This window comes from Tachypleus tridentatus, chromosome 6 (genome assembly GCF_004210375.1).
Source record: "Tachypleus tridentatus isolate NWPU-2018 chromosome 6, ASM421037v1, whole genome shotgun sequence".
Classification (NCBI taxonomy): Eukaryota; Metazoa; Arthropoda; class Merostomata; order Xiphosura; family Limulidae; genus Tachypleus; species Tachypleus tridentatus.
Window position 1 is genome coordinate 167782698 of NC_134830.1, and position 25807 is coordinate 167808504.

The window sequence follows — 25807 nt, forward strand, 5'->3', positions numbered from 1 at the left end:
TGGACTCCGGAGGTAAAACCCCATTTGATTGAGGTGTAAAATGGAATGGGATATACGCGCACCCCACGCTGGGTATTTCTGGCGCACAAAAATATAGCTAAAAAAAGTGGAACAAAGGTCTCGTGAATTAATTTACTCTATTCTTGCCTAAAATAATTTCAAGTGTCGAAGACATTGAGGATTCCCTCTTTTATGCTTACCCTTTAGTTACATAAAACATCAAAAACTAAAAATTTACATCGTGTGACAGTCATCTTTTCAAGAACAATTTGGGTTTGAAATGTAAACTATAGAATTGAAAAAGTTTGATTACCTTATTTTACTTGGTGATAGATTACCTTCATACCCTTTGCCCTCAGTTCCAAGATTATTATAATTATTATATATAATCTGGTAAAGCTATTCTAATGCCTTTCATTAACAATTCTGAATGAATCATATTTAGCATTTATGTTTTCCTTGTTAATTAAATGGTTTAGAAATTTAAAAAAATAAAAACCTCATCAGGTTGTTTCAGTTCCGTCTTCTTACAAACGTAAGACAAACATCATTTTATGGTCATACAAGAATTGTAAATGTTACTATAAACCTGGTTTTACCTAACATGAAGCATTTGAGTTAACTAGATGTTTTCAAGCGTATGTAAACCATGTCTATAATTTATTATATTTTGTTTAACAAATCTTAAACCTATGTGTTTTATAGGGTAATAACGCCACTTTTGAACTTTATTTGGAAGGAGGTAATCAGACTTTTCAAGTTATCCCCAGTTCTGGCACTAAAACTGTGGACTTCAGACTTCTTGTCAGGATTCCAGCTAACCTGGACTACGATAACAGAGAAATTAAATATATAGACATGGAGGTAGAAACTTCTACATTTTTAAATATTGACTCTGTATTGTTTTCACAATTCTTTATTCTTATGTATGTTTCATATGATGATATAAAGGTTTTAGGAATTCATTAACTAGTAACACAAGTTGACGTAATAAACTAATAATGTCTTCTGTCATACCATTTTATTTTTGGAGCAGGTAATTAAAAGCGTCGAGAGTGTTATATTAAAATTGGTTTGAATATGCAGACTTTAGGTAGGGATAGTGATAGCACCAAAAATGGACAGCTTTGGAAAAGATGTGTAATTCTTTTCAACTCAAAATATTCATAGATTTAACTCATAAAGATGTGTTCAGATCGACGATATAGTACTTCCAAGTTAGTAATGTCCTTTGTACCCAATGGCATTAGTAAACAGAGGAATATCGATGAAGACTGGTCACCAGAACCAGCCAGAGAAAACACCTGAAACAGGTAGTTTTTTCCAGCCGCGGTAAGCATGATGTGACATGTGAGAATCCACGAACAGAAAGGATGGCAAAAGCAACATAATCGAGATGGACTTCTGTATAGATAGGAGGCAAACAATGTATGAATTTACCAAGATAATGCTTCTACTTAGACATCCTTCTCCAGTGTCACGTATCTAAAGCAAATAGGAAATGAAACGGATATTCGGGCTGTTCCACACATTCACACACACACACCAAACATGCCGGTAAAGAAATACCTTTAGATACTCTATGATCGGACTACTGAAAGGGGTGCTTGGATGTCGTCGTCCTGATACGCTAATTGGTTTATGGAAAGCAAGCAGTGAGGAGTACTGTGGTTTGAACATGACAACCTTACGATGGGGCATTTCCAAAAGAAACAAATATAATAATTGGAAATAAACATCTGATATTTTAAAAATCTGCCCAATTACATATGTTAGCTGCACTTCACGGTGTTAATAAATAAGGGCAATCTTTACCTAATGTATATATCTTCAAACTAAATGTGATAGACTCTTTAGTTGACGTATTTTACTAAGATTAATAGTTTTAAGTAATCATTCTTAAGAAAATAGATTCAGATTCTATTATGCTATTTGGGCCCGCCAATAGAAAGTATGAAGTCTGTAAGAATGTTGCTTTCTCATAAAATGTTCTGGAAAGTGAAAGCGTGTTAAATTGTGATGTCTGCTGCGAACCGATGTTAAATAATTAACAAAGCAAGTATTTGTTATTAGGACTGTGATGGTACTGTGTGTGTAACATGTCACTCTACATTATTATGTATTATTTGCTGGTTGTAGCTTTGCGCGAAATTAAATATATATATATATATATATATATGCTGGTAATTTTGATTAGTTTCTGTGACACGTGTCCATTTTGACCCGTTTCGTTGTACTGAGTGGTTCCGGAAAGGTTTAATGAAATAATTTTCGTTCCATAAAAATCCTCCCAGCGATTGAATATTTTACATTGGAGAAAGGTGACACGAGCAGTGACTTATATAGATTTTGGTACTTTATTTTTAATGGATCAACAAAACGCCTAGAAATATCTAGATACGGCGATTAACGTACGTAATTAAGAATTCAGCCATTTTTAAATATTTGATTTTTAGAACCTCGTGAAATTTTATATAAAGCAGATTAACATTATAAAATAAATAAGAACAAATATATACTCTAAATTTGCCGTTATAAATGATATGGTTAATAAAATAACATTTATTATCAGTTGGACATAACGTTTATTTCACTGAAGACAACATATATATCCTGAAGTTCCAAGGAAGTTCATCAAAAATAAGACACACGCACATACCGAACATATTTACATGTTTGTGAGACAAACACGATTAGATGCCTCGAGTGCAGCAAATGCTGAATGAGTAACACTAGTTTATGGCAAATGTAATGACGAAGAATGCGTTAGTTTGTCATAAAGCCGTAATGACAAAGAGAGTTATTTTAATTGAAGTTTCGATATCCATACCAGCCGTCTTCAGAATACAAGCGAGTTTCTCGTCATCACGAAAGAGGTGAAAGGTTTTGTCCAAACAAAGTTAGGGAATACAAAAGATGGGTAATTAACATGACTTTACATAATACCACTGGTACCCTTTTACGTCATGTCAAGTAACGATATTTCATAAAAAGTTAGCACCAGACATCGCAACCACTGGGACTGTGAACTAGCAGTCAACTCAACTTGAATGGTGACTTGTTTAGATGCGAGACCGTGGACGACGCCAATACAGATTTAGATGAAAATGTACATCAACTATCCAAGTATAAAATAACTGTTTGGTGATCTCTGACCAGCTTTTAGAAAGAAAATTTGTTGAAGTTTTAAAGAATTATGTTTTGAGTTCGATGATCACCATGACATGTATCACAAAAAAAATTGTTCAGTGTAACTCTGTGTACAACCAGCCTCACAAGGAATCAGTTCAGGTGTAACTTTGTGTACGACCAGCCTCACAAGGAATCAGTTCAGGTGTAACTCTGTGTACAACCAGCCTCACAAGGAATCAGTTCAGTGTAACTCTTATGTACAACCAGCCTCACAAGGAATCAGTTTAGGTGTAACTTTGTGTACGACCAGCCTCACAAGGAATCAGTTCAGTGTAACTCTATGTACGACCAGCCTCACAAGGAATCAATTCGATGTAACCGTATGTATGGTAAGCCTCACAAGGAATTAGTTGGGTGTAACTCTTTGTACGACCAGCATCACAAGGAATCAGTTTGGTGTAACTGTTAGTACGGTAATCCTCAAAAGAAATCAGTTCAGTGCAACTGTGAGTACAGTCATCTTCACACAGAATCAGTTCAGTGTAACTCTTTGAATGACCAGACTCGCAAGGAATCAGTTAGGTGCAACTCTATGCTCGGTCAGCCTTAAAACAAGTCAATTTGGTGTAACTATCAGCCTCACAAAAACAAATCACGTCGGTGTAACTGTACGTAGCTTCACAAAAAATCAATACAGTATAATGATTGAGAGGGTGGAAATTGGGTAACATCTAGGTACAAATGATCATGAATGTATTAGGTTTGATGTTTTGCTGCATATGGAAATAACGAATAATGATATTTTAATTCCAATTTTCAGAAAATCAGATTTTGAATGCATACAATAATAATTATTTAGACAGCTGAGTTATATGGAGACACTGAATAATTGTAGATAATGTTCGAATAAAATATTTATTAAAACAAATATTTGCAAGTAATGATGAAAACAACAGTTTGGCTCATAAATAGTATAAGAGATAAAATTAAAGTAAATTAAAATTTTAAAAATTTACTGATATGCCAGGAGATTTAAAAGATTATATGAGATCAAGAAAGTTGGTCAAGCAATGAATAAGGTCATCCAAAAGGATGTATGAAAAACAATTGTTTGAAAACATAAAGTTTAACAGTAAGGATTTTTTAAAGTGCATTAGGGGTAAACAATGTTACGCTAGGGATAGGACCCTTGAGGAATATCAGAGAAAGGCTTGTATCTGATGCTAATGAAATGGTTAGATTATTAAATTCCGCTTTTTATTCAATTTTTATTAATTAAGACTAAAGCAGTATTAACAGATGAAAACAAAGTTGAACAAGACAGATGGATGAGCTTGTTACGATAAAATTGATAAATTTAAGGATGATGAGGTTCCTAGACTAGATAATATTTTCGTGACGTTTTTGAAGGAATTCAAGTATTGAATATGTAAGTACTTCAGTAGTGGAGAAGTACTAAAAATTATTGGAAACTAGCTAATGTCACTCCTATCTTCAATGAAGGTAATAGAAAAGTTGTCCCACTTATTATAAACCTATTAGTCTTACATCAGCTGTGAGAAAAGTTTTGGAAAGTCTGATAAAAGATACTTTGCAAAGGAGTTTAACAAAGTTTAGAATTTTATCACATAGTCAACGTGGTTTCACTAAGGGAAAATCTTTTATTACAAATCTTCCGAGTTGTTTTGAAAATGTTACTGCATATATAGATAAGGGTACATGTGCAAATCTCATGTATCTAGATTTTGAGAAAGCACTTGACAAAGTGCCACGTAATAGGCTTGTAAAGAAACTTCTCTCTAAAGATGTGGAGGATAACTTAACTAATTCGATAGAAGAATGGCTTGATAGAAGAAAGCAGAGGGTTGATATTAATGGGTTTCAGTCAAACTGGATTAACGTTGCAAGTGGTGTACCTCAGGGCTCAGTCTTAGGACCATTGCTCATTTTGATTTACATTAATGACATTTTCTGTACCTAATAGTGAGAATTATAGAACTAGGAGACACAAATATAGATTTAGGTAAAGGCCGTCTTTAACCAAGACAGTTTTATTTTTCAAATAGAATGGTTCACCTATGGAATAGGTTGCCTTCAGGTGTTGTGGAGGTAGTATGGAATAGCAAAGATGGATCAACAGATTAACTGTTGTCCATAAACATTATATTATGGTAACTATACGTATGATCAGCTATATGTATGATATATATATACACGATCAGTTACGATTTAATTTTTTCTTAACATTGTTTGCAACCATTCGCAGCATTAAAGCTAACTTGTGTATAACTTCTGATGGCTTTATCAAGGAACACACAAAAATTCTTGCAGAGAAACATTTAGCTGATATACAGGATTTTGTCAGTGTTCTTGGTAATGGAACCTACATGTACAATCTCAAAATACACTTCGGCTTTCGGCATCAAACCTTTCTCGTATATTATAAAGATAGACCACAAGTAAAGTTCAAATGTTGGTAGATACTGATGCTTATATTCTAACAGTTTTTACTTTCTAGAAAGATGGAGATCACAATGATATAAGGATCAAACCTCGAAAGATGAAAGTATTTAAAATACTGATTATGACCACGGAATGCGCTTATGGTTGATTGTAGATGTTGGGATTGGAATTATGTTTCAATACAAAGCCTGTTTCTAAAGTAAAAATACTTAGTATAGATAACCAATGAATCCTTCCTTGCTTTTCATTTCAAAGGAGAAAATATAACCATCTTGGTCCCTGTTCTCAACTGATGTCCACCTTTCAACCTTAAATGGAATTCCACGCCAATTGGTCACAGTGAGAGATTTATTCAAGAGTATAAATTTAACCCAACATTTGAACCATCGAACACTATGGGTCACACAAAGACCACTTTAGAACTTTAAAAGTAAACAACGAATAGAATGGGTAAAATCAATATTTTATCAAATAAACTTCGTTGATTATATTGTTCAATTTATTTTACAAGGAAAACTCTGCGATGTCATTTCTCATGATAATTTCTCTGTTATGTAGTATTCAGTTGGATAAGGTACTGTTTAAGTGGCTTGTGTTTCGTTATATTGTTATCAAAATAGGTTTAGCTAATGTGGTGATTTGCTTGACATCAAATTAAATGTAATTTGTTTGTGTTTAGATTGTAGCAAGAGAAACAAGAAGTGCTGAAAGATATTCAGCTAGAGCAAAGATTAAAATTTCCATTTTGGATTCGAACGACAATATTCCTCAATTTACGAAAAACATATTTGAAGCTCAGATACCAGAAGATGCTCAGCCCGGCACATTTGTAGCTAAAATACAGGTAAGTGATTTTAACATGCCTAATAAAGATCGCTTACATTGAAATATCAATGTTAATAATTTAATATGTCATTAACAGTTCTAAAAGACTCTGAAATGTAAGGAGTGCTTATTAAGAAACGACAGTCAGTTTGAGATTTTATCATTCCGCATTTAGGACATTCGACTCGCAATCTGAATGTCGGTAGGTTCGAATCCCCGTCGCCTAGCCGTTTCAGCCGTGGGGGCGTTATATGTGATACTTAATCCAACTATTCGTTGTTAAAGGAGTAGCCCAAGAGTTGGCGGTGGGTAATGCTGACTAACTGTCATCCATATTGTCTTTCAATGATAAATTAGGAACGACTAGTGCAGATGACACTCAGGTAGCGTAGCTTTGCGCGAAATTAAAAACCAACCAACCAATTATTGAGCAACATCAGTCACGATTCCCAGTCACACCGTCGTTGAAGAAAGGCATGATTTTTATCTCCTTTTCTAATAACTGCAACTTCGTTCCCCTGGCTTAACTTAATTCGGGTCTAACATCTCACCAGTAGCAAGCTAAATCTCACATATGCAAGGTTAGTTGGCACCCAGGCGAGTGACTTGTACTGGTCCAGGCCAACACTCTACATTATACAAAACAGCTTTTAAGACTTCGGAATCTCTCACCAGTCTTCTGCAAGGAAATAAATACTAATAAGAAGGCAACAAAAACTTTAAAACTAAAGACGTTCAGTCGTTGGGTAAACCACGACTACACAAAATGAAACTGAAAGTTACGGTCTCCTAATCTTGAACCTACAAAAATATGCCGACAACCTCTACTGCCATTGATAACACTAAAAATAAAAAAGTTAAAGGTAAATCTGGATAAAGTAACTTTAATTTCATGTGATAAAGTGTAACTACTTACTAAAGTAACTAAAACATGTTAAAGAACCATGTGATTTGCCGAGCGTGTGCCGAGTGATAAAGAATTAGACAAGAACGTAGTTGTAGAAAAAAAAAATGATTCAAAAGATAAAGTAAATTCAGATATTACAACCGAAACCACCTTGGATGCAAACACACAAAAGACAGAAAAGCAAGATAAAACAGAGAAATATTTCCAGAGGATCAGAAGAAAACAAATCAAACGTCTTTAAGGACAACAGTGGATCACCTAAGTTTGCAAAGAACCGCAATTAGCTGCAGTAAACAAAAACTACAAGCATACACTACCATCAAACGACATACCAAAAAGGAAAGGTACTGGGAAATGTGTCGAACCTCACGATTTAAATGTCGTACTAACAGATGGACGAAAGAAACGTTAAACGCAGGAAATATTAAAACATATTTACCTGGATTGAAACTCAATAATCATTATGAGAGGCATACATTAAACAATAGACATAAACAAATCATAAGAAGAGCTCGAACGTATTATCTGAAATGGGACACAGAAACATACAAACATAATTAAAATATACACGGATTCCACCACACAAGATAAATGTGGCTTATTAACTAATGGTATCACAAATTCTAGGTGGAGGAAATAAAGACACCAGCCGTAGTTGTCACACAACTTTCAACACCACGGTGCACCCACAAACAAGTACTATTTAGAAATGGCACGTTATGTTAACCGTTTATATGCTAGCGGTGTGTCTCTCGCGGGTTCTAGAACGATCGATAAGACTCTTACGGTTAATCTAGGTATTTTCATAGCCAGTAGTTGTTGACATTTTAAGCTTAACAAAATGTAGCCCGATTTCGATGAAAATGATTCAGTTATATAAAAGTACATATGTAGTTTTGTGAAAAATCTGTACGTGATGGAAAGAATAGTTATTTTTCGATTCAACATACAGGAATTACAGTAAAACATGTAAAGCAATCGACACAATAAAACCTTCGCAGGCGTGTGTAATGAAAACACAGAAATATCCGACCATAAACCTTTAAAATGGAATAACTGAAATAAAGTTGAAGATGTTGAAGAACAATTAAATATAACTTTTAAAACAGATGAAGAACTAGATGTGGACAATCATCTGGACAATTATCTGGACAATTACCTTTAACAAGATAAACGAATTTTTGGAAAGAGATAAATATTTATATACAATACAATTCCCAAATCCTTCAATAAATTTCTAAAACCAAACTATGAACAATGACTACACACTTAAAATCACAAGTACAATAACAAAAACTGAAGTCACTGTATGTATAAAACAACTCAAAAATAAAGTACTGGGCGAAGATGGAAAACAAACTATATTATTAAAGATACTCAGAAAGTGATCATCTAACCACATTATTTAATTTATCCCCAAACATCCCTACCTTTTGGAAGCAACCAAATATTCATATGTTCTTGAAGCAAGGTGAACCAGCAAGTAAATCAGGCAGTTATAGACTAATTTGTATGCAAACCTTTAGAGAGAATAATTGATAAAGATTCTTTTCTTGAGATGGCATCACAATTATCAAAGTTGAAAATGGTTTCAGAAAGTTTCGGCAAACAATTAACCATTTAATGCGGCTAACTGAAATCACGGTAAATAGCTTTAACCAAAAGAAATGCTCTGTCGTTTGTTTTGTAAGTATTACGATAGTGTTCCACATTGTATGGTGCAATGGATTAGAGTTTAAACTAAAAAAATGGATTTACCAATAGGAGTTATTCGCTTGTTGTCAATTTTCCAAGATAATGAGAAATTTAGAGTAAATATTGAGGGCACCTTCTCGAAATATTTTACCCCAGAGTCGGGTGTTCCCAGGGAATGGTACTTACTTAGTTCTATCCTGTACATCATGTATGTAAGCTACACGTCATGCAATTCAAAGTTCAGTTCACCTTCACAGTTTTCAGATGATGTGGCAATCTGGAAGAACTCAACCACATCCTCAATAGCTTCAACCAATTTGCAACTAGTTTTAAACCAAGCTGTAGAATACTATCAAAATATAGAATAAAATTTAATGTTTCCAAAACAAAATTAACAAAAACTTTCAAAAACAAAAACTTATTGTACCTAAATGGTGCTATTCTTAATGTCTTATCATCAGCTAAATTATTAGGAATAACTTATAATTCCAAATTAATCGCCCCCCCCCAGTGGCTCAGCGGTATGTCTGCGAACTTACAATGTTAAAAACCGGGTTTCGATACCCCTGGTGGGCAGAGCACAGATAGCCCATTGTGCAGCTTTGTGCTTAATTCAAAACAACAACAACAACCAAATTAAGAAAGTGTGTCAACTGGCAAACTATATCAAAATATTAACAGTTAATTAGACAGGAGCAACAACATAGAACATAATTAAAATGTATAAACAACAACATAGAACATAATTAAAATGTATAAACAACAACATAGAACATAATTAAAATGTATAAACAACAACATAGAACATAATTAAAATGTATAAACAACAACATAGAACATAATTAAAATGTATAAACAACAACATAGAACATAATTAAAATGTATAAACAACAACATAGAACATAATTAAAATGTATAAACAGTACATCAGAGCTATAATTCAATATGCATTCCTCACATGGACAAATGTTCCAAATACACATATTAAAAACTACAAACTGTTCAAGATACATAACTAATTACAGCATTTAGAGTACCAAGGTACACAAATTCTATATTTTTGCACAAATATGCAAACATATTACTAATGAAAGATTCGTAGATCATTTGTTTCGCTGCTTTGATAAAAACTTACATAAAATTAATTTATTAACTTAAATAGATCGCTATATCATACATAATGATGATAGACTTAAGTATCTCTTCCAACTAAATTTCTGTTATAAGAACAAAACCATCTAAACCAGACAGTAAAATTACCATTTAAATACAACTTAGATATTCAAAAGAGTATTTATGCCAAATTCGCTTTGGTAGTTTTATCTTGTGTGAAAAAATGACGTTTTGCTTCTAAGGTGTTTGTGAGTATACACAATCAAATGAAGGTAAATACTTCTGTATGAACAGTTTATTTAGAATTATGCACAAAACTACACAATAGACTATTTTTGCTCTGGTTCCGCATGGCCAGGTGGTTAGGGCGCTCGACTCGTAATCCATGGGTCGCGGGTTCGAATCCCTGTCACACCAAACATGCTCGCTCTTTCAGCCATGAGGGCGTTATAATGTTACGGTCAGGCCCACTATTCGTTGGAAAAGGAGTAGCTCAAGTGTTGGCACTGGGTGGCGATGACTAGCTGCCTTCCCTCTAGTCTTACATTGCTAAATTAGAGACGGGTAGCGCAGGTTGCCCTCGAGTAGCTTTTTGCGAAATTCAAAACAAACCAAAGCATATTTGCTCTGCTCATTTGCCCTAAAATGGACCAGTCTAAAGTTGATATTACCGCATATTAATCAGTCAGTTCCAACAATGTAATGGAAGGAGGAAGAGGCCTGGTGTACCTGACCCTCCTGGGTATAAACATATACCCAAAAACCAGAGAGAGAGAGCTCTCCTCAATACGGGTATCGAAACTCGGTTTTAGCGATGTGAGTCCTCAGACATACCACTGTGTCACTGGGGGGTTGTTTGTAAGTGTGTGTGTGAACAAATAAAGAGAAAAATGAAACACAACAAATGCTACTCGAATACTACTCAGGACCTGGACCTGAAAAAGTGAAGATAAATCAGTGTATACAAAAAGTAATAGATAGCATTAACCCGATACAAGTATAGTAGTAGTAGCGTTTGACATATTTTTACAATAGTAAAGAAGGGAGGAAGAAATCCAATGAGAACCTGACTCTCCCACGCTGTCCAATGACTAAACATAACTTAGATGTCAATCGTCATTTGTTTATCTTTGTCAGTTATAAGAAATTACATCCAATGATGTAGTGTGTCCCCTCAATAGTATACAATGATGTAGTGTGTCCCCTCAATAGTATACAATGATGTAGTGTGTCCCATCAATAGTATCCAATGATGTAGTGTGTCTTCACAATAGATTCCATTGATGTAGTGTGTCCTCACAATAGTATCTAATGATGTAGTGTGTCCTCTCAATAGTATCCATTGATGTAGTGTGTCCTCACAATAGTATCCATTGATGTAGTGTCCTCACAATAGTATCTAATGATGTAGTGTGTCCTCACAATAGTATCCATTGATGTAGTGTGTCCTCACAATAGTGCAATTTGCATATATTTGCATAATGTAGCTTTTCTTTACCGCCATTCTTCACCTAATTTGGAAGAGAAAAAATATTGTACAAGACCCATGGTAGATAGTCTTAGGCATCGTACATCATAAGGTGGGGAGTTAAAAAAATAAAATTTACACATAGAACAAGAATAAACATCACATCACGAGCCATATTGATGAAACTCTTACACTTAGTTGTTAAAATGTTTTTCATTCCAGGCAACAGACAGCGATACCGGTGACTATGGTAGAATTCGTTACACAACCATCAATGGGCCTATCGCTCAGTTGTAAGTAATATTGTTAAAAAATATGTTATTTGAATAAATAATCACATTGTGTTAGTATAAATATAAGTAGGCAAACAACGATTTATAAATATAAGTATTTTTTTTTTATTTCCGTCACATTTAATCCTTAGGACTTTAATGACATATAAACCCTGTATTGTTTAGTATTTATCACACCAAAAGAAGGCAAAACATTGTTCTGTATTTGGTGGTTTTAACAAACAATCTACTTCATTATATTTCCTGCACTGTTCTGTCAAAATATGCAGTATTTTCCACTATCAATAAACAATGTTTACTTGTATATATATACCGTTGTTTCCCTACTTATTAGTGGTCTGGCATGGCCTGGTGGATAAGGCACTTGATCCGTAATCTGAGGCTCGCAAGTTCGAATCCCCGTCACACCAAACAGGTTCGCCCTTTCAGCCGTGGGGACGTTATAATGTGACGATCAATCCAACTATTCGTTGGTAAAATTGTAGCCCAAGAGTTGGCGATGGGTGCTGATGACTAGCTGCCTTCCTACTGACTTAGGGACGGCTAGCGTAAATAGCCCTCGCGTAGCTTAACAAAATTTTCAAAATAAACAAACAAACAATTTGTCTTAAAATTAGTTTCCAAGATTATACATGAAAAAAATTCAATGTAATAAAAATGACGTCAATTACTTTCTTACTTATGGATAATCTAAGGTATTTAAAACGAACATTTACAGCATGTGGTCCTCATTCTGTGAAACGAAAGATATAAAATTTTAACCTCACCAGTTTGTCTTTCTTGTATCTCTTTTGAACAAAAGTAATATGTAAACATAGATACATTAATAATTACATGCACAACTTGTCTACTTCAAGAACATTGAAGATTTCATCATTTTTTACTTGTGTTACATTAGACTGGACTTAAACCCTGAAACTGGAGAAGTGACTCTGAAGTCGTCTAGTGGCCTAGACAGAGAAAATGTGCCAGAGTATACACTAACTATAGAAGCACGTGACGACTTAGGACGGGGAAACAGAAATGTGACTCGTCTTGTGCTTCGTCTACTTGACGTTAACGACAACAAGCCGGCGTTTGCCAGGCCTCGCTATGACGTCATTTTGAATTCAGAACTTAGTGGTTTTGATCGAAGAATATTTATTTCGGTAACTAGTTGGAGAAAATAATACATTTTTGTAAAAAAAAAAATGTACATAATATATAGATTTTTAAAGAAAGGTTCAAAGAGGTTATTTTTCCATAAAAAATGGATTGCTGTATTTTCACTTATGTCAGAACAGACGTTACCTTTTACGTCGAAACAAAACTTCGGGCGTAAACACAGTTTTTAACCTATATGTGAGCAAGTGAAATGTTCTTTGTTTATAAGAAATGTTTTTGTTTGTTCTGTTAATTCAAATTTCATCGCTGGCGACATTTGTTAACGAACTAACCCACTTCTCAGCAATGAATTTATTATTGTTTGATTAAAATTTCCACATCTTATTTTATTCTTTTCACGTAATTGTCATCTTATTTCCACATAATATCGCTCATAATTGACTACGAAAATTATTTATAACAAATATAATAATTGTGCAGAAGTGTATGTAACCAAGGAAGAAGCTAAGGAGCTTGCCCCCTTAAAATTTAGGCATGCAAATCACATATTATTTTTAGCTTTTATATATAATATACTGGTTTTGTGTCATTTTAATAAAAACTAAAACATATATAAACACCACTGCATTTTATTTGATTTGTTTTAATCACCATTTTGTTAAAATTTGAGATCAAATTAAGCTTTTCAATTTATTTTCCCCTTAAACTTTTCTGCTCATCCCCAAGTGAAAGACCTACGTCACTGTAATTGTGTCAATTGTCACTTCCTGTTCGGCCCAGCATGGCTAAATGGTTAATCTGAAAGTAGCGGGTTCGAATCCATGTCATACCAAACATGCTCGCCATTTTAGCCGTGGGGGAGTTATAATGTGACGGCCAATCCCACTATTCGTTGGTTAAAAAGTAGTTCAAGAGTTGGCGGTGGGTGATGATGACTAGCTGTCTTCTCTCTAGTCTTACACTGCTAAATTAGGGACGGCTAGCGCAGATAGCCCTCGTGCAGCTTTGCGCGAAATTTAAAACAAACAAACACTTTCTGTTCACACTTCGACCTTATTATTATGTACAGATATAACAATTACCATAAATTCTTAAATAGTGCGATAAATTTATGGTTTGTTCTGTAAAACTAGTAGTTTTTAGAACGCGGTATATTTCGATTTTTATAGCTGTTATTACTCAGATAACACGTGGTGTAATAGTAGAAGTAACTCTGATTCTTTTCACATTTGAGTCGTGTATTAATTTTATCAGTCTCTGTAACAGTTCGTGGTTAGGCATTGTAACCAAACCTTTACCCCTAGACTAAGATTTTTTTTTCAATTGCTCAGAAACTATTATTCACACAAGACTGTATCAAAGATGTTTTAACCACCTGTGGATGTAAAAAAAGAAACTTAAGTAAAATCTACTATATAAGTTAAATGACATAAGCAGTATTGAAATCCCTTATGTCATCGGGATAGACTAATCAAATAATCTGAATTCTATGATTTATATCCTTTCCTTACTGATAGGCTCAAGACCCTGACACAGTTGAAACTAGCAGTAAACTGACCTATCGTATCTTGAGTGGACCTCATAGTGACCGATTCAACATAGACCAAACAACAGGAGAGTTAACTCTTATACGACCTTTTGCTTCAGATGGTCAATCTACAACGACATCTGTTGTCTTACAAGTGCAGGCTGATGATGGTGGTCAACAGTCAACTGTAGAAGTTCAAGTCCATACGCAGGTAATGAGAAACTGGAAAACAAGATGTTTGTGGCAACTAACGAATCAAGTGCTGTTAGAAAAAAAAACAACAACTTGTAATTACAATGGCGGAATTACGAATATGTTATTATAACGGTTTTGATAAATGTGTTATTGTGATAACCGCTCAACTACGTTACTGTTATTATTATAACGGTCTTGATAAAAATATGCTTTAATAAACTATTAACACTTGTTTTAATTTTATGAGAATTTTTAACTTTTGTTAGTTTTTAGAATATAAAGTTTTGATATTAAATAAAAAGGTTTCTTTAATAATAACTTGCTTTGTTAACGTAGAATCTTGTATTAACTAACAAGTATATTTTAGCGATATATATACAATTCCATATAAAAAAATTTAAATAACACGTATGGATATGCGGAGATGCTTGGAACATTTCGGAAATTTTATTTCACAAACATTCTAATCTAATTAAAGCTCCGGATGTGCCATGTGCGAATATGGTTTGCAACTATTAATCAAGACTATTAATAAACAATATTAAGCTATCCTATAAGTGTTTTAAAATTTGAAGGTTTAGACAATAAATGACTGCTACTTTGTTTAACAGTAACTATGTGTCGATGTAGCCTAGGTAATAATATAGTAGTGATATGTTTTGTTTTCGCGCTACTTGATATAAGGAATTTAAAATTAATCATATTTTCTTCCACTAATGTAAACTCAATGTTGTTTGTTTTTACAGATGCTAAAGTGGACAAAATTCGTAATATTTAAATTGTTGTTATATGGAATGTGTTGTATCACATTGCGAATAATCGTTTTCCATTCGTATGATGTTGATTTATTTATTTCCAGGATTATCTTAATCGAACGATTTACTTTGTTATTCCACGACCAGTTGATGACGTCAAAACTAGAAAAGGTGACATTGCAAGGTCAGTTTCATTTCAAAATTATTAATTAGTCGTACTAAAAATAAAAAATTGCACGAACCGCAGAACAGGAACCTCGATAACCAGAAGGTTCTTGAAGTGTTGTAACTTGCTTCAAAATTAGCAGGATATTGGTGTGCCTTTGAATAATTTGATTTCAAATTATTTTAGCGAATTTATAAGTATTTATAAGAAATAAATATACATGTTCATAGTTCTTTACCTTTTGTTTTATTTTTATTTTTGCTATAAGAACACACATACTATTTTTAATATATCGATCTTTATGTAGTCATATCTTCTTTAGAGGCGTGCGGTCCATGGAAGCAAGGGAAGCAATGCTTCCCCAGTATATGTTAAATAAAATTAATATTTAAGTATCAGCAAAATATGACGTCATGAACTTCCAACTGATTCAAACGGAATCACTGCACTATATTATACATGAACAGTAATCACCTTATACAGGCGAAAGCAGCGTTGGGAAGAGTCTGGACTACAACTCCGAAAATTCTTCCTTTTTTGAGTTGACTTCAATTTTTATCCAACTAGAAAAGGCATTATTTCTAACCAAAAACATTTTTGTTATATGATATATTCTTTCAACTATAAAATGATTCTTACATGAACAATTATGTGAATAAAAAATTTCAAATTAACACTGCTATTTAACAAAAAAAAACATATCTTGAATGTTATATTGGCCTCTTCTATGGCATAAATAAAGCAATTACCAGTTCATCTTACTTCAAAATACAAGTAAAATTGGAGCTCATTTATCATTTAACAATGGAATTGGGACACTTAGCTCAAGCGGATTCCATGAATTAAATAATATGCATAAGGCAATTAAAAGACATGAAAATCCTCCAGTCATAAATTTTCATTTTAGGCCTAGCTAGATTTGGAACATCACGGAAGGAATTCCAACTAAATGGCCAACATAAAATAAATGTGCAAATGTACATTGAAAAGGAAAAGAGGAATACAGATATTTTCAAAAGGTTAATCGACGTTGTTTGTTATTTGGGTGAAAAACAATTATCATTTAGAGGTCATGATGAACCACTAGAGGCTGCTAACCGAGGCAGTTATGTGGAATTGCTGGATTTGTGGAAGAAATATGATCCATTATTGAAATCACATTTAGAAAAATCGAGTGTTTTTTCTAGCTTGTCAAATAGAATCCAGAATGACCTCATTAATTGTGCAGGTGAAATATTGTTGAATAAAATTAAAAGCAAAATAAATGATTCTGTGTTTGTGGCTCTTATCTTAGATGAAACTACTGATGCAAGAACCATTTCTCAGCTTTCTAGTGTTGTGTGATACGTGACTAAAGATGGTGAAGTTTGTAATAGATTTCTGGGGTTTACAAATGTTAGTGCAATTTGAACAGCTGTAGGTTTATTCAAGATAGTGTATAATTTAGTCGATTTATTAAATAAAAGTCTAAATTTGTTGCGCAAACCTATGATGGGGCAAACGTGATGTCCAATGAGCTGAATGGGCTTCAAAAGAAAGTTAGAGATAAGTATCCAAATGCTTTTTCATTCGTTGTTGGCGCATAAATTAAATAAGATGTTGCAGCAATCTTTGATGATATGTTTGTTTTGTTTTGAATTTCGCGCAAAGCTACTCGAGAGCTATCTACACTAGCCGTCCCTAATTTAGTAGTGTAAGACTAGAGGGAAGGCAGCTACTCATCACCACCCACCGCCTACTCTTGGGCTACTCTTTTACCAACAAATAGTGGGACTGACCGTTACATTATAATGCCCCCATGGCTTAAAGGGCGAATATGTTTGGTGTGACGGGGATTCGAACCCGCAACCCTCAGATTATCAGTCGAGTGCCTTAACCACCTGGCCATGCCGGGCCCATATTTGTTGAAGATCAAGGAGTAGAAGAAATTCATTGCAAATCTTAAATCGTTATCTTTTTTGTTTCTTGCGAAATCAACAAAACTCGTGCACCTTGTAGATACTGAAGTGAAGAAAAGATTCTTGAAAGTGGCCCCGACTCGTTGAAATTATAATCACTGTCTTGTTGAAACTGTCTTGGAATATAAGGAAGAACTCGTTAATGTATTTCAAAATACTGTTGGTAATTGTGGCTTCCAAGATACTGAAATATTTACCTATGCCAAAGCACTTTCATCGAATCTCGGATATTTTGAATTCAATTTCTTGTTGAATATATTTGCCAGTATTTTTTTCATATACAACTGTTATATTTGATTTGCTACAGAATAGAGTATTTGACATACCCTACTGCATGAATAAAGTAAATGAAAGGGTGACTGTTCCGAAAGAAAAAAAAAAAACAAAGAGAGACGATTTCGATGAATTTTGAGCAGTAGTCGGTGGATTTTGCCCCCCTACTAAAAGACTAAGAAATGATTCCGGGGAAGAAATTAAAATAACATATAGAAAGTTATTTTATAACATTTTGGATGCAATTTGTAGCTAAATTAAAATTAGTTTCAAATCTTTAATAAACATAACATTCCTTGAGCTTCTTGAGACTAAAAAACAAGAAGAAAAGAAAAAAATACTTCCTGAATTTACAGTAGAATCTTTGTAAAATAATTATGGAGAAACTTTAATATTCGTTGCTTGAAAAGTGAACTTTCGGTTTTATACGCTGACGCTGATTTAAAAGGAAAACCTTTTAATGAGTTACTTTATTGTTTGCAAAATGCCAAGTTAGATACAGTCCTGAAACAATTTACAAAGGTGTGTGAGTTAACTTTGACTCTTACAGCCACCAGTTCCTCAGCTAAGCGTTCTTTTTTTCATTTAAAAAGAATTGTTTATTTGTTTTTGAATTTCGCGCAAAGCTACTCGAGAGCTATCTGCACTAGCCGTCCCTAATTTAGCAGTGTAAGACTAGAGGGGATGGCTAGTCATCACTACTCACCACCAACTCCTGGACTACTCTTTTACCAACGAATAGTGGGATTCACCATACATTATAACGCCCCCACGGCTGAAAGTGCGAGCATGTTTGGTGCAACCAGCATGCGAACCCGCAACCCTCAGATTACGAGTCGCACGCCTTAACCCACCTGGCCATGCCGGGCCCATAAAAATAATACACAGCTACACCAAAAATGCACAAGGACAAAAAAGACTTGCAAGTTTAGCGTTAATCGCGACTGAGAAAAAGCTTTTTAAGGAAATAAAGACTGAAAGTTTCTAAGAAGATGTAATAAATTTATTAAATCAAAAGAAAAGGAGGGTGAAACTAACATATAAAATAAGCAGCCGGATATGTCTTGTTTTTATCTTTAATTGGAAGTACTTAAACATGATTAATTATTACAGGTAATTAATTTTACCTTTATGGTTTGTCCTGAACATTTTTTCTTAATCCACCTTTTCTGGTTTTGCTTTCCCATCAGAACAAATCACCTCGCGCCCCTGATCTTCATGCATGGTATACTTAGTATTTTGCTCTGAACAACCTGTGAAATCTTTATGATTAATACTATCGTTCAGTATAATTTTTGCAATTAGATTTCAAAATCAATTTTTAGTAATTATACACCTAGTTAGAAACGTTACTACTGTTAATTCTGTTTATGCTTATATATATATTCAGGTCTTTGAGTACGTTGATTGGATCCAAAGTTCTCATTTATTCTTTGGAGCCTTTCGAAGGAGACCAAAAAAAGTAAGTTCATATTTTCACGGCTTAGCATGAGAATGGTGTAAAATATCAAAATGATGGTGTTTAAGGTTACCAAGATGATGCTATTATTTAAAGCACTTTCAATGTAAGAATGGCATAAAATGTCAAACTGATGGTGTTTAAGGTTACCAAAATGCTGCTATAATTTAAAGCACTTTCAATGTAAGAATGGTGTAAAATATCAAAATGATGGTGTTTAAGGTTACCAAGATGATGCTATTATTTAAAGCACTTTCAATGTAAGAATGGCATAAAATGTCAAACTGATGGTGTTTAAGGTTACCAAAATGCTGCTATAATTTAAAGCACTTTCAATGTAAGAATGGTGTAAAATATCAAAATGATGGTGTTTAAGGTTACCAAGATGATGCTATTATTTAAAGCACTTTCAATGTAAGAATGGCATAAAATGTCAAACTGATGGTGTTTAAGGTTACCAAGATGATGCTATTATTTAAAGCACTTTCAATGTAAGAATGGCATAAAATGTCAAACTGATGGTGTTTAAGGTTACCAAAATGCTGCTATAATTTAAAGCACTTTCAATGTAAGAATGGTGTAAAATATCAAAATGATGGTGTTTAAGGTTACCAAGATGATGCTATTATTTAAAGCACTTTCAATGTAAGAATGGCATAAAATGTCAAACTGATGGTGTTTAAGGTTACCAAAATGCTGCTATAATTTAAAGCACTTTCAATGTAAGAATGGTGTAAAATATCAAAATGATGGTGTTTAAGGTTACCAAGATGATGCTGTAATTTAAAACACTTTCAATGTAATAATGGTATTAGATGTCAAACTGATGGTGTTTAAGGTTATCAACATGATGCTATAATTTGAAGCACTTTCAATGTTTCAATGTAAGAATGATATAAAATATCAAAATGATGATGTTTAAAGTTACCAACATGATGCTATAATTTGAAGCACTTTCAATTAGGATACGCTATTGATGTCTGAATGGAAATATTTAAAAGTTTTATTTCAAGAAGAATAAAATATATTTGGTTTAAGATGATTTAGATTAGAATTTCTACGATTGCTAATATGAGAGTATTTTAAAGTTTTCCGAGATGATCGTACCTTAAGACTGTCCTTATGAAAATATTTTATACTTTAAAAATAAGGCTGTTTTTGAAATGCTATATCATGAAGTATTTTAGGAATAAAATATTATATTAGATAACTTTTCTTTTCATACCTTCGTTCATGTTATGTGACCTTCGCCAACACTATTTAATATATATATATATATACTAGCTGGAGTACCCGTCCTCTGGACAAAAGTCATATAAATTCGGGATTAATGAAATTTTATCTTATAGCATGAAAAGGTATTTCACTCATATATAATACAAAAAGGTTATCATAAAAACTGTAAAACACAAAATGTGAAACCGCAATTTTGTATATATGTCCCCCTACATCCAATTCCACTTTTGGAGAAAATCCATCTACAGGAGGCGAAGTAGTTATAAAAACTCACATAAAAAAAGCAAAATGGGAAACTGAAACTTTGTATGTATATATATTCCCATGGACCCAGTGATCCTTCTTACCATATTTGGTAAAGATTCATCTTTTGGAGACGAAGTAGTAGTAAAGAAAGCAAAACAAAATCCATGAAAATCGCAAAATACGGAACACAAAACTGAAATTTTGTAGGTATTCCTTCATAGATCTAATGAACATCCATACACATTTTGAAGATCCATTTCCACTCTGCTAAGTAGTTACATAAGCAGACAACAGACAGCACTATCATATTTATATAGATATACATACCTTCAGAGAGCATTGTCTTTTTATCTTTATAAGTTTAAAAACACGTAATAAATAAGTTATATAGAATTTTACTTCTCTTTACTCTGTAATGAATTCTGTAGTATAATAATACCATCAGTGATGTCAGAATGTTTAAAAACAAAACGAAGTATTGTTGTTGTTTTTTAACTTTCATAGCTTGCTTTGCTTTCTCTTGGAGGGTCAGGTTCACTAGGACCTCTTGACAGCTAAAACTATATATACTCGCAACTTAAAAATGGCGGGAGAGGATTTGTTACAAACTACTCGTCTCGCTTCAAAAACCTTTACTTTAATTCAATAATTTTATTTTAGCATAACTTCAAACTTCTAAGTCGGTAATATATTTCTGGCACAACTGTCAAACAAACGTTTGACAGAAAAAATACGAAAAAGAATCAGAAACAAACGATACACACTTCGAAAATTGATCCCAGAAATCTGTTTGAAAATACGACACGTACGCATACCGTGACTAATTATAACTTCTATCACTTCCGACCAAGTTTGAAACAATATCCAATCAGTTCTCTACGTTCTCAGGAACCTAGCATATCGGTCATTGATTGGTTGTAATCATATATGGCAGAACAACGTAGAGGTCCTGAGAACATAATAAAAGGTCCGTTTAACAACACGTGCCATAAACGAAGATATATAAGTTCATCTAGTAATATCGTTTGATTTGATCTGGATTTGAATGAATTACATTCATGTTCACATCTGCCCAACGTTTTCCTTTCGGGACAGGTCCCGGCCTTTCTTTCCACTGCTGCCTTTGCCTCCACCCAAAACAACATTTAGAGAGACATTCTCCACCCAAAAAGTCAAGAATAATAACGATAATTAATTTATTAAAATAATAATAAAAAAACCACCACTTAATCTTAATAACAATCCACGAAAGGGGACGAAGAGGAACTACAAAGTTCCTGAACACCCCAGTTGGAGAGAGAACTCTTCTGATTTCTCTCTCTCTAAACTGAACCCCTGCCACGTTAGTTTAGTTAGTTATCGTAATGAAATTAAAAACCACACTTTCAGTTGTGAGTTTTCTTATAAGTAGTACAATGAAAGAGTACACGGCTTCAGAAGAGTTTCGCAATTTGTACAAATATAGAATTAAGTCAACCTCATGCAACGTTTATTTTCAATAACTCATTGATAGTCGTGGTGGGTCATCAAAACATTCTACCAACGGTTCTATAACACTGTGTAGAAAATTCTTACTTCTTCTTTTACCTGGGCAGAAAGTGTTATTTCCCAGTTCCTCACGCCTAAAGTAAATGGAAAAGACCTATTTTTTCTTTTCAAACTTTGCTTTTGTGGCCTTGGTAATGCAATTTTCAGATTTATTAATTTTCCAGAACATTCCAGGCAGATTTAGTGCTGAGTAGCTGATAGAGAATTTAGAATGGAACTTACGAGAATTTTCAAGAACATTTTAGAATTTTCTAGAACTTTCCATAGTAATATATATACAGGAGCTCACCACTCACCACTTCAGTTCAGTTCTAGCTGCCTAAGTAAACACATAGACCTATCTGATTTTATCAGAGATGGCATCAGGAAGCTGCAAGCATTCTCCAGACGCATTCTGTTATATATGTGGCCAATTTATCAAAACAAGCGCGATACTTAAATTTAACGAAACGATGGATTCAGTTACAATGTGATTGGACCAGTTTGCCCTTAAATACCCTTATTTAAAGGGGTTTGATTTTGTCTCATTTATAAAGTTACTGATCACTGAAACATCGTGGATTACTACTGTGTGGTTGTGCACCAGATTAACGCGTTATTAGTTATTCCTGTTGTATCGAAATGTCAGTTTCTGTTCCTTTTCAAACGTAAAATCGACAAACAGTTAATCTATTTATAGTTCAAACGTCTTGATAACTGTGTACTTAAAACTAAGCCAACATTAAGCTATGGAATAAGTTAGTTCTTCTCTGCAGCTTTAATATGGATGTACATAATGGCTATTGATGTACATTAATTACTAGCTTCTATTCTAAGCAAAGAACGTTTAACTGTTGTGTTTTGTTCTTGTTACGCGCAAAGCTACACGATGGCTGTCAGTACGTTGCACCTTTTATGAAGGTTTCTAGTAAGAGATGTGTGTTGTGGTAAGAAACCATAATATTTGTTTATATTTGTCAGGACTCTAGCGAAAGCCTGGGTGTCTTTCCCCCAGAAGTCTACTGTCAACATTGAAGATATGCAGCTCGCTGTAAGGTAATGATTGGTTTATTTTAATATTATTTGGTAGGGTTTAATATTTTAAGGCCAATTTAAAATAAAGTAGGTATAGCATAACATGTTGTCATATAGAACTGAACATTCCTTCAGATGTAATAACTACTTTGTAGACTTTTATTCGTGTAATAGCCTTTAGTCATTGAATACACGTTTTCAGAACATTCCAGTTGCTCAAGTGGCTCAAGCTGTTGCTATTAATTATTGAAAACAAAGCGAGCGGTATTTCATATTTGAATTGAAATGGTAGAAATAGTTTTAAAAAAACCAGAAGAAATGCCCGAGATCACTTTGTAAATGTTCTATTTTGCTTAACGAGCCTCATGACTGATCACTTAATCACTCCACTGAACCGCGTGAACACTACAGTGATGTCACATTCTCCATATTATGTATTAATTTGAAGTAACTGAGTTAGCGACGTAGAACGAGAGTATACCATTCACTTTACAATCGATAAATAGCTGTCGTACCATATTTATATATAACTTAAAATGTTAAGAAAAGCTTAGGTTATTTAGACTAAAAACGTTAAAAACATACTTCGACACCTGTGATAAAAAATAAAATTAAAAACCGGGCCATGAAAAATGGAGGGAAATGAATAATAAGGTAAAACGTGGAATAAACTGCTAATAAAGAAAGGCTTGTCTTTCAGAATCGCTCGTGTTATAAGGTTTCATAGTTTTGTCTTTAAATGATCTCTTGAACTTACGTGGTTTTCTAACGTCAGTAAAACTTCTCATAGTTTCCAGAGGTATGTGTTTTCACAAGTAGGACGTACTGAAATAGATATTAATTAAATGTCTCATTTGGTTTCTGTTCGTTAACTGTGTAAAAGAAAGAATGAAAAGACTGATTGAACAAACCCATTGTGTCTAAGATTCTTATCTTCGTTCTCTGTCTGTAACTAGTCGTGGTAAGGTGGTTATACAAATAATACAATACACAGAAGATCAGTCCCTAACGGTAAGAAATTAATGAACCGTAGACGAAACTATTGTTGTTAAGTGCTAACTGACATTTGGTTTATGTTCTACGTTTCGTATGCTAGTTTTCTGTCTTCTTCAAACACATTCAGAGAATAACTATATGTTCGTGCTAGGAGCTGAAATCGATTATTGGTTTTCTAGTTAGAAAGCAGGAGTGTCATTTATTCATTCAGGCCTTTGACCTTTTCGAAAGTTGGCTAACTAATTAGCTATTTTAATAGTTGGTTGGGGGTATGCGGCTTTTGATGACTCTATCCTTGGTTAACTGATTGTATTATCAGTTAGTTTAACACAGAGGGCTTCTTGGCATCTTTCCACCGTATTATATGATATTCTTTGCTGCCATGATAGGTTATTGCAATCAATTCGATATTGTAAACTTTTATGTCTATTATACTCCCAAATTCACTTTTTACAGTGTTTTTTCTCCCCACTGGGTGTTTAAATGGTTTAGCATGCACTTACTATGATCATATTGTGTTTTGGTTTTTGAAAATTTTTCTGACTTTATGCTGTTTATGTGTTTTCAGAGAGACGTCTAACGTATATGAATATGACAGAGATTTTATAATTTCTTTCTGCTTACTCTTGATTCTTGTCTTCTTTATAATTTATTAGACGTTTGTGGTATTCATTGTGGTTTGGCTTGGTTTGTTTTGAATTTCGCGCAAAGCTACACGAGGCTATGTGCGCTAGCCGTCCCTACTTTAGCAGTGTAAGACTAGAGGGAGGGCAGCTAGTCATCAACACCTACCACCACCTCTTGGACTACCCTTTTACAAACGAATAGTTGGATTGGACGTTACATTATAACGCCCTCACACCTGAAAGGGCGAGCATGTTTGGTGTGAAGGGGATTCGAACCCGCGACCCTCAGATTACCAGTCAAGTGCCTTAACCACCTGGCCAGGTATTCATTGTGAATGTGGTTTTATTGAAGTATTTTCATTGTCATTTTTGGTATTTTTTAGAGTGCTACATTATATATTAGAGAGCACCCTACTAGTACAGCGGTAATTCTACGGATTTACAACGCTAAAATCAGAAGTTCGATTCCCATCGGTGGGCTCAGCAGATGGCCCGATGTGGCTTTGCTATAAAACAAACACACAGACACACGTATTATCTAGAGATGGCTAAGATTCCTTTTGTTGATATGTTCATATTGAAGGTAAGTTATATAGGTACAGAATGTTAACTTCTATTATTATAGAGGTTAATTTAACTCATTTATTGAATATTCTATCATTTTCAAATTATTACCTAAGTATCTGCTTTTAATTAGTGAATAGTTGGGATACGTCGAAACTCGTAACTGTACAGTTTGAGGTTAGCGTTTAAGATGTTTTACCTTTCAATGGTGATATTAAATCTGTCTACAAGGCTTGATAAACC

The 25807-nt window shown here is 33.8% G+C and overlaps 1 protein-coding gene across 3 annotated transcripts in view; it reads left to right on the forward strand.

Moving 5' to 3' along the window:
• LOC143254399 (cadherin-86C-like) overlaps positions 1 to 25807 on the forward strand; it is a 60067-nt gene that overhangs the window by 28476 nt on the left and 5784 nt on the right. For all 3 annotated transcript variants that reach the window (XM_076509502.1, XM_076509504.1, XM_076509503.1), the window contains 8 exons: positions 706 to 864; positions 6275 to 6439; positions 11826 to 11896; positions 12795 to 13044; positions 14518 to 14739; positions 15583 to 15662; positions 19266 to 19337; positions 23325 to 23399. In XM_076509502.1, the coding sequence (XP_076365617.1) occupies positions 706 to 864; positions 6275 to 6439; positions 11826 to 11896; positions 12795 to 13044; positions 14518 to 14739; positions 15583 to 15662; positions 19266 to 19337; positions 23325 to 23399 (1094 nt within the window). The remainder of the gene's footprint in view (positions 1 to 705; positions 865 to 6274; positions 6440 to 11825; positions 11897 to 12794; positions 13045 to 14517; positions 14740 to 15582; positions 15663 to 19265; positions 19338 to 23324; positions 23400 to 25807) is intronic.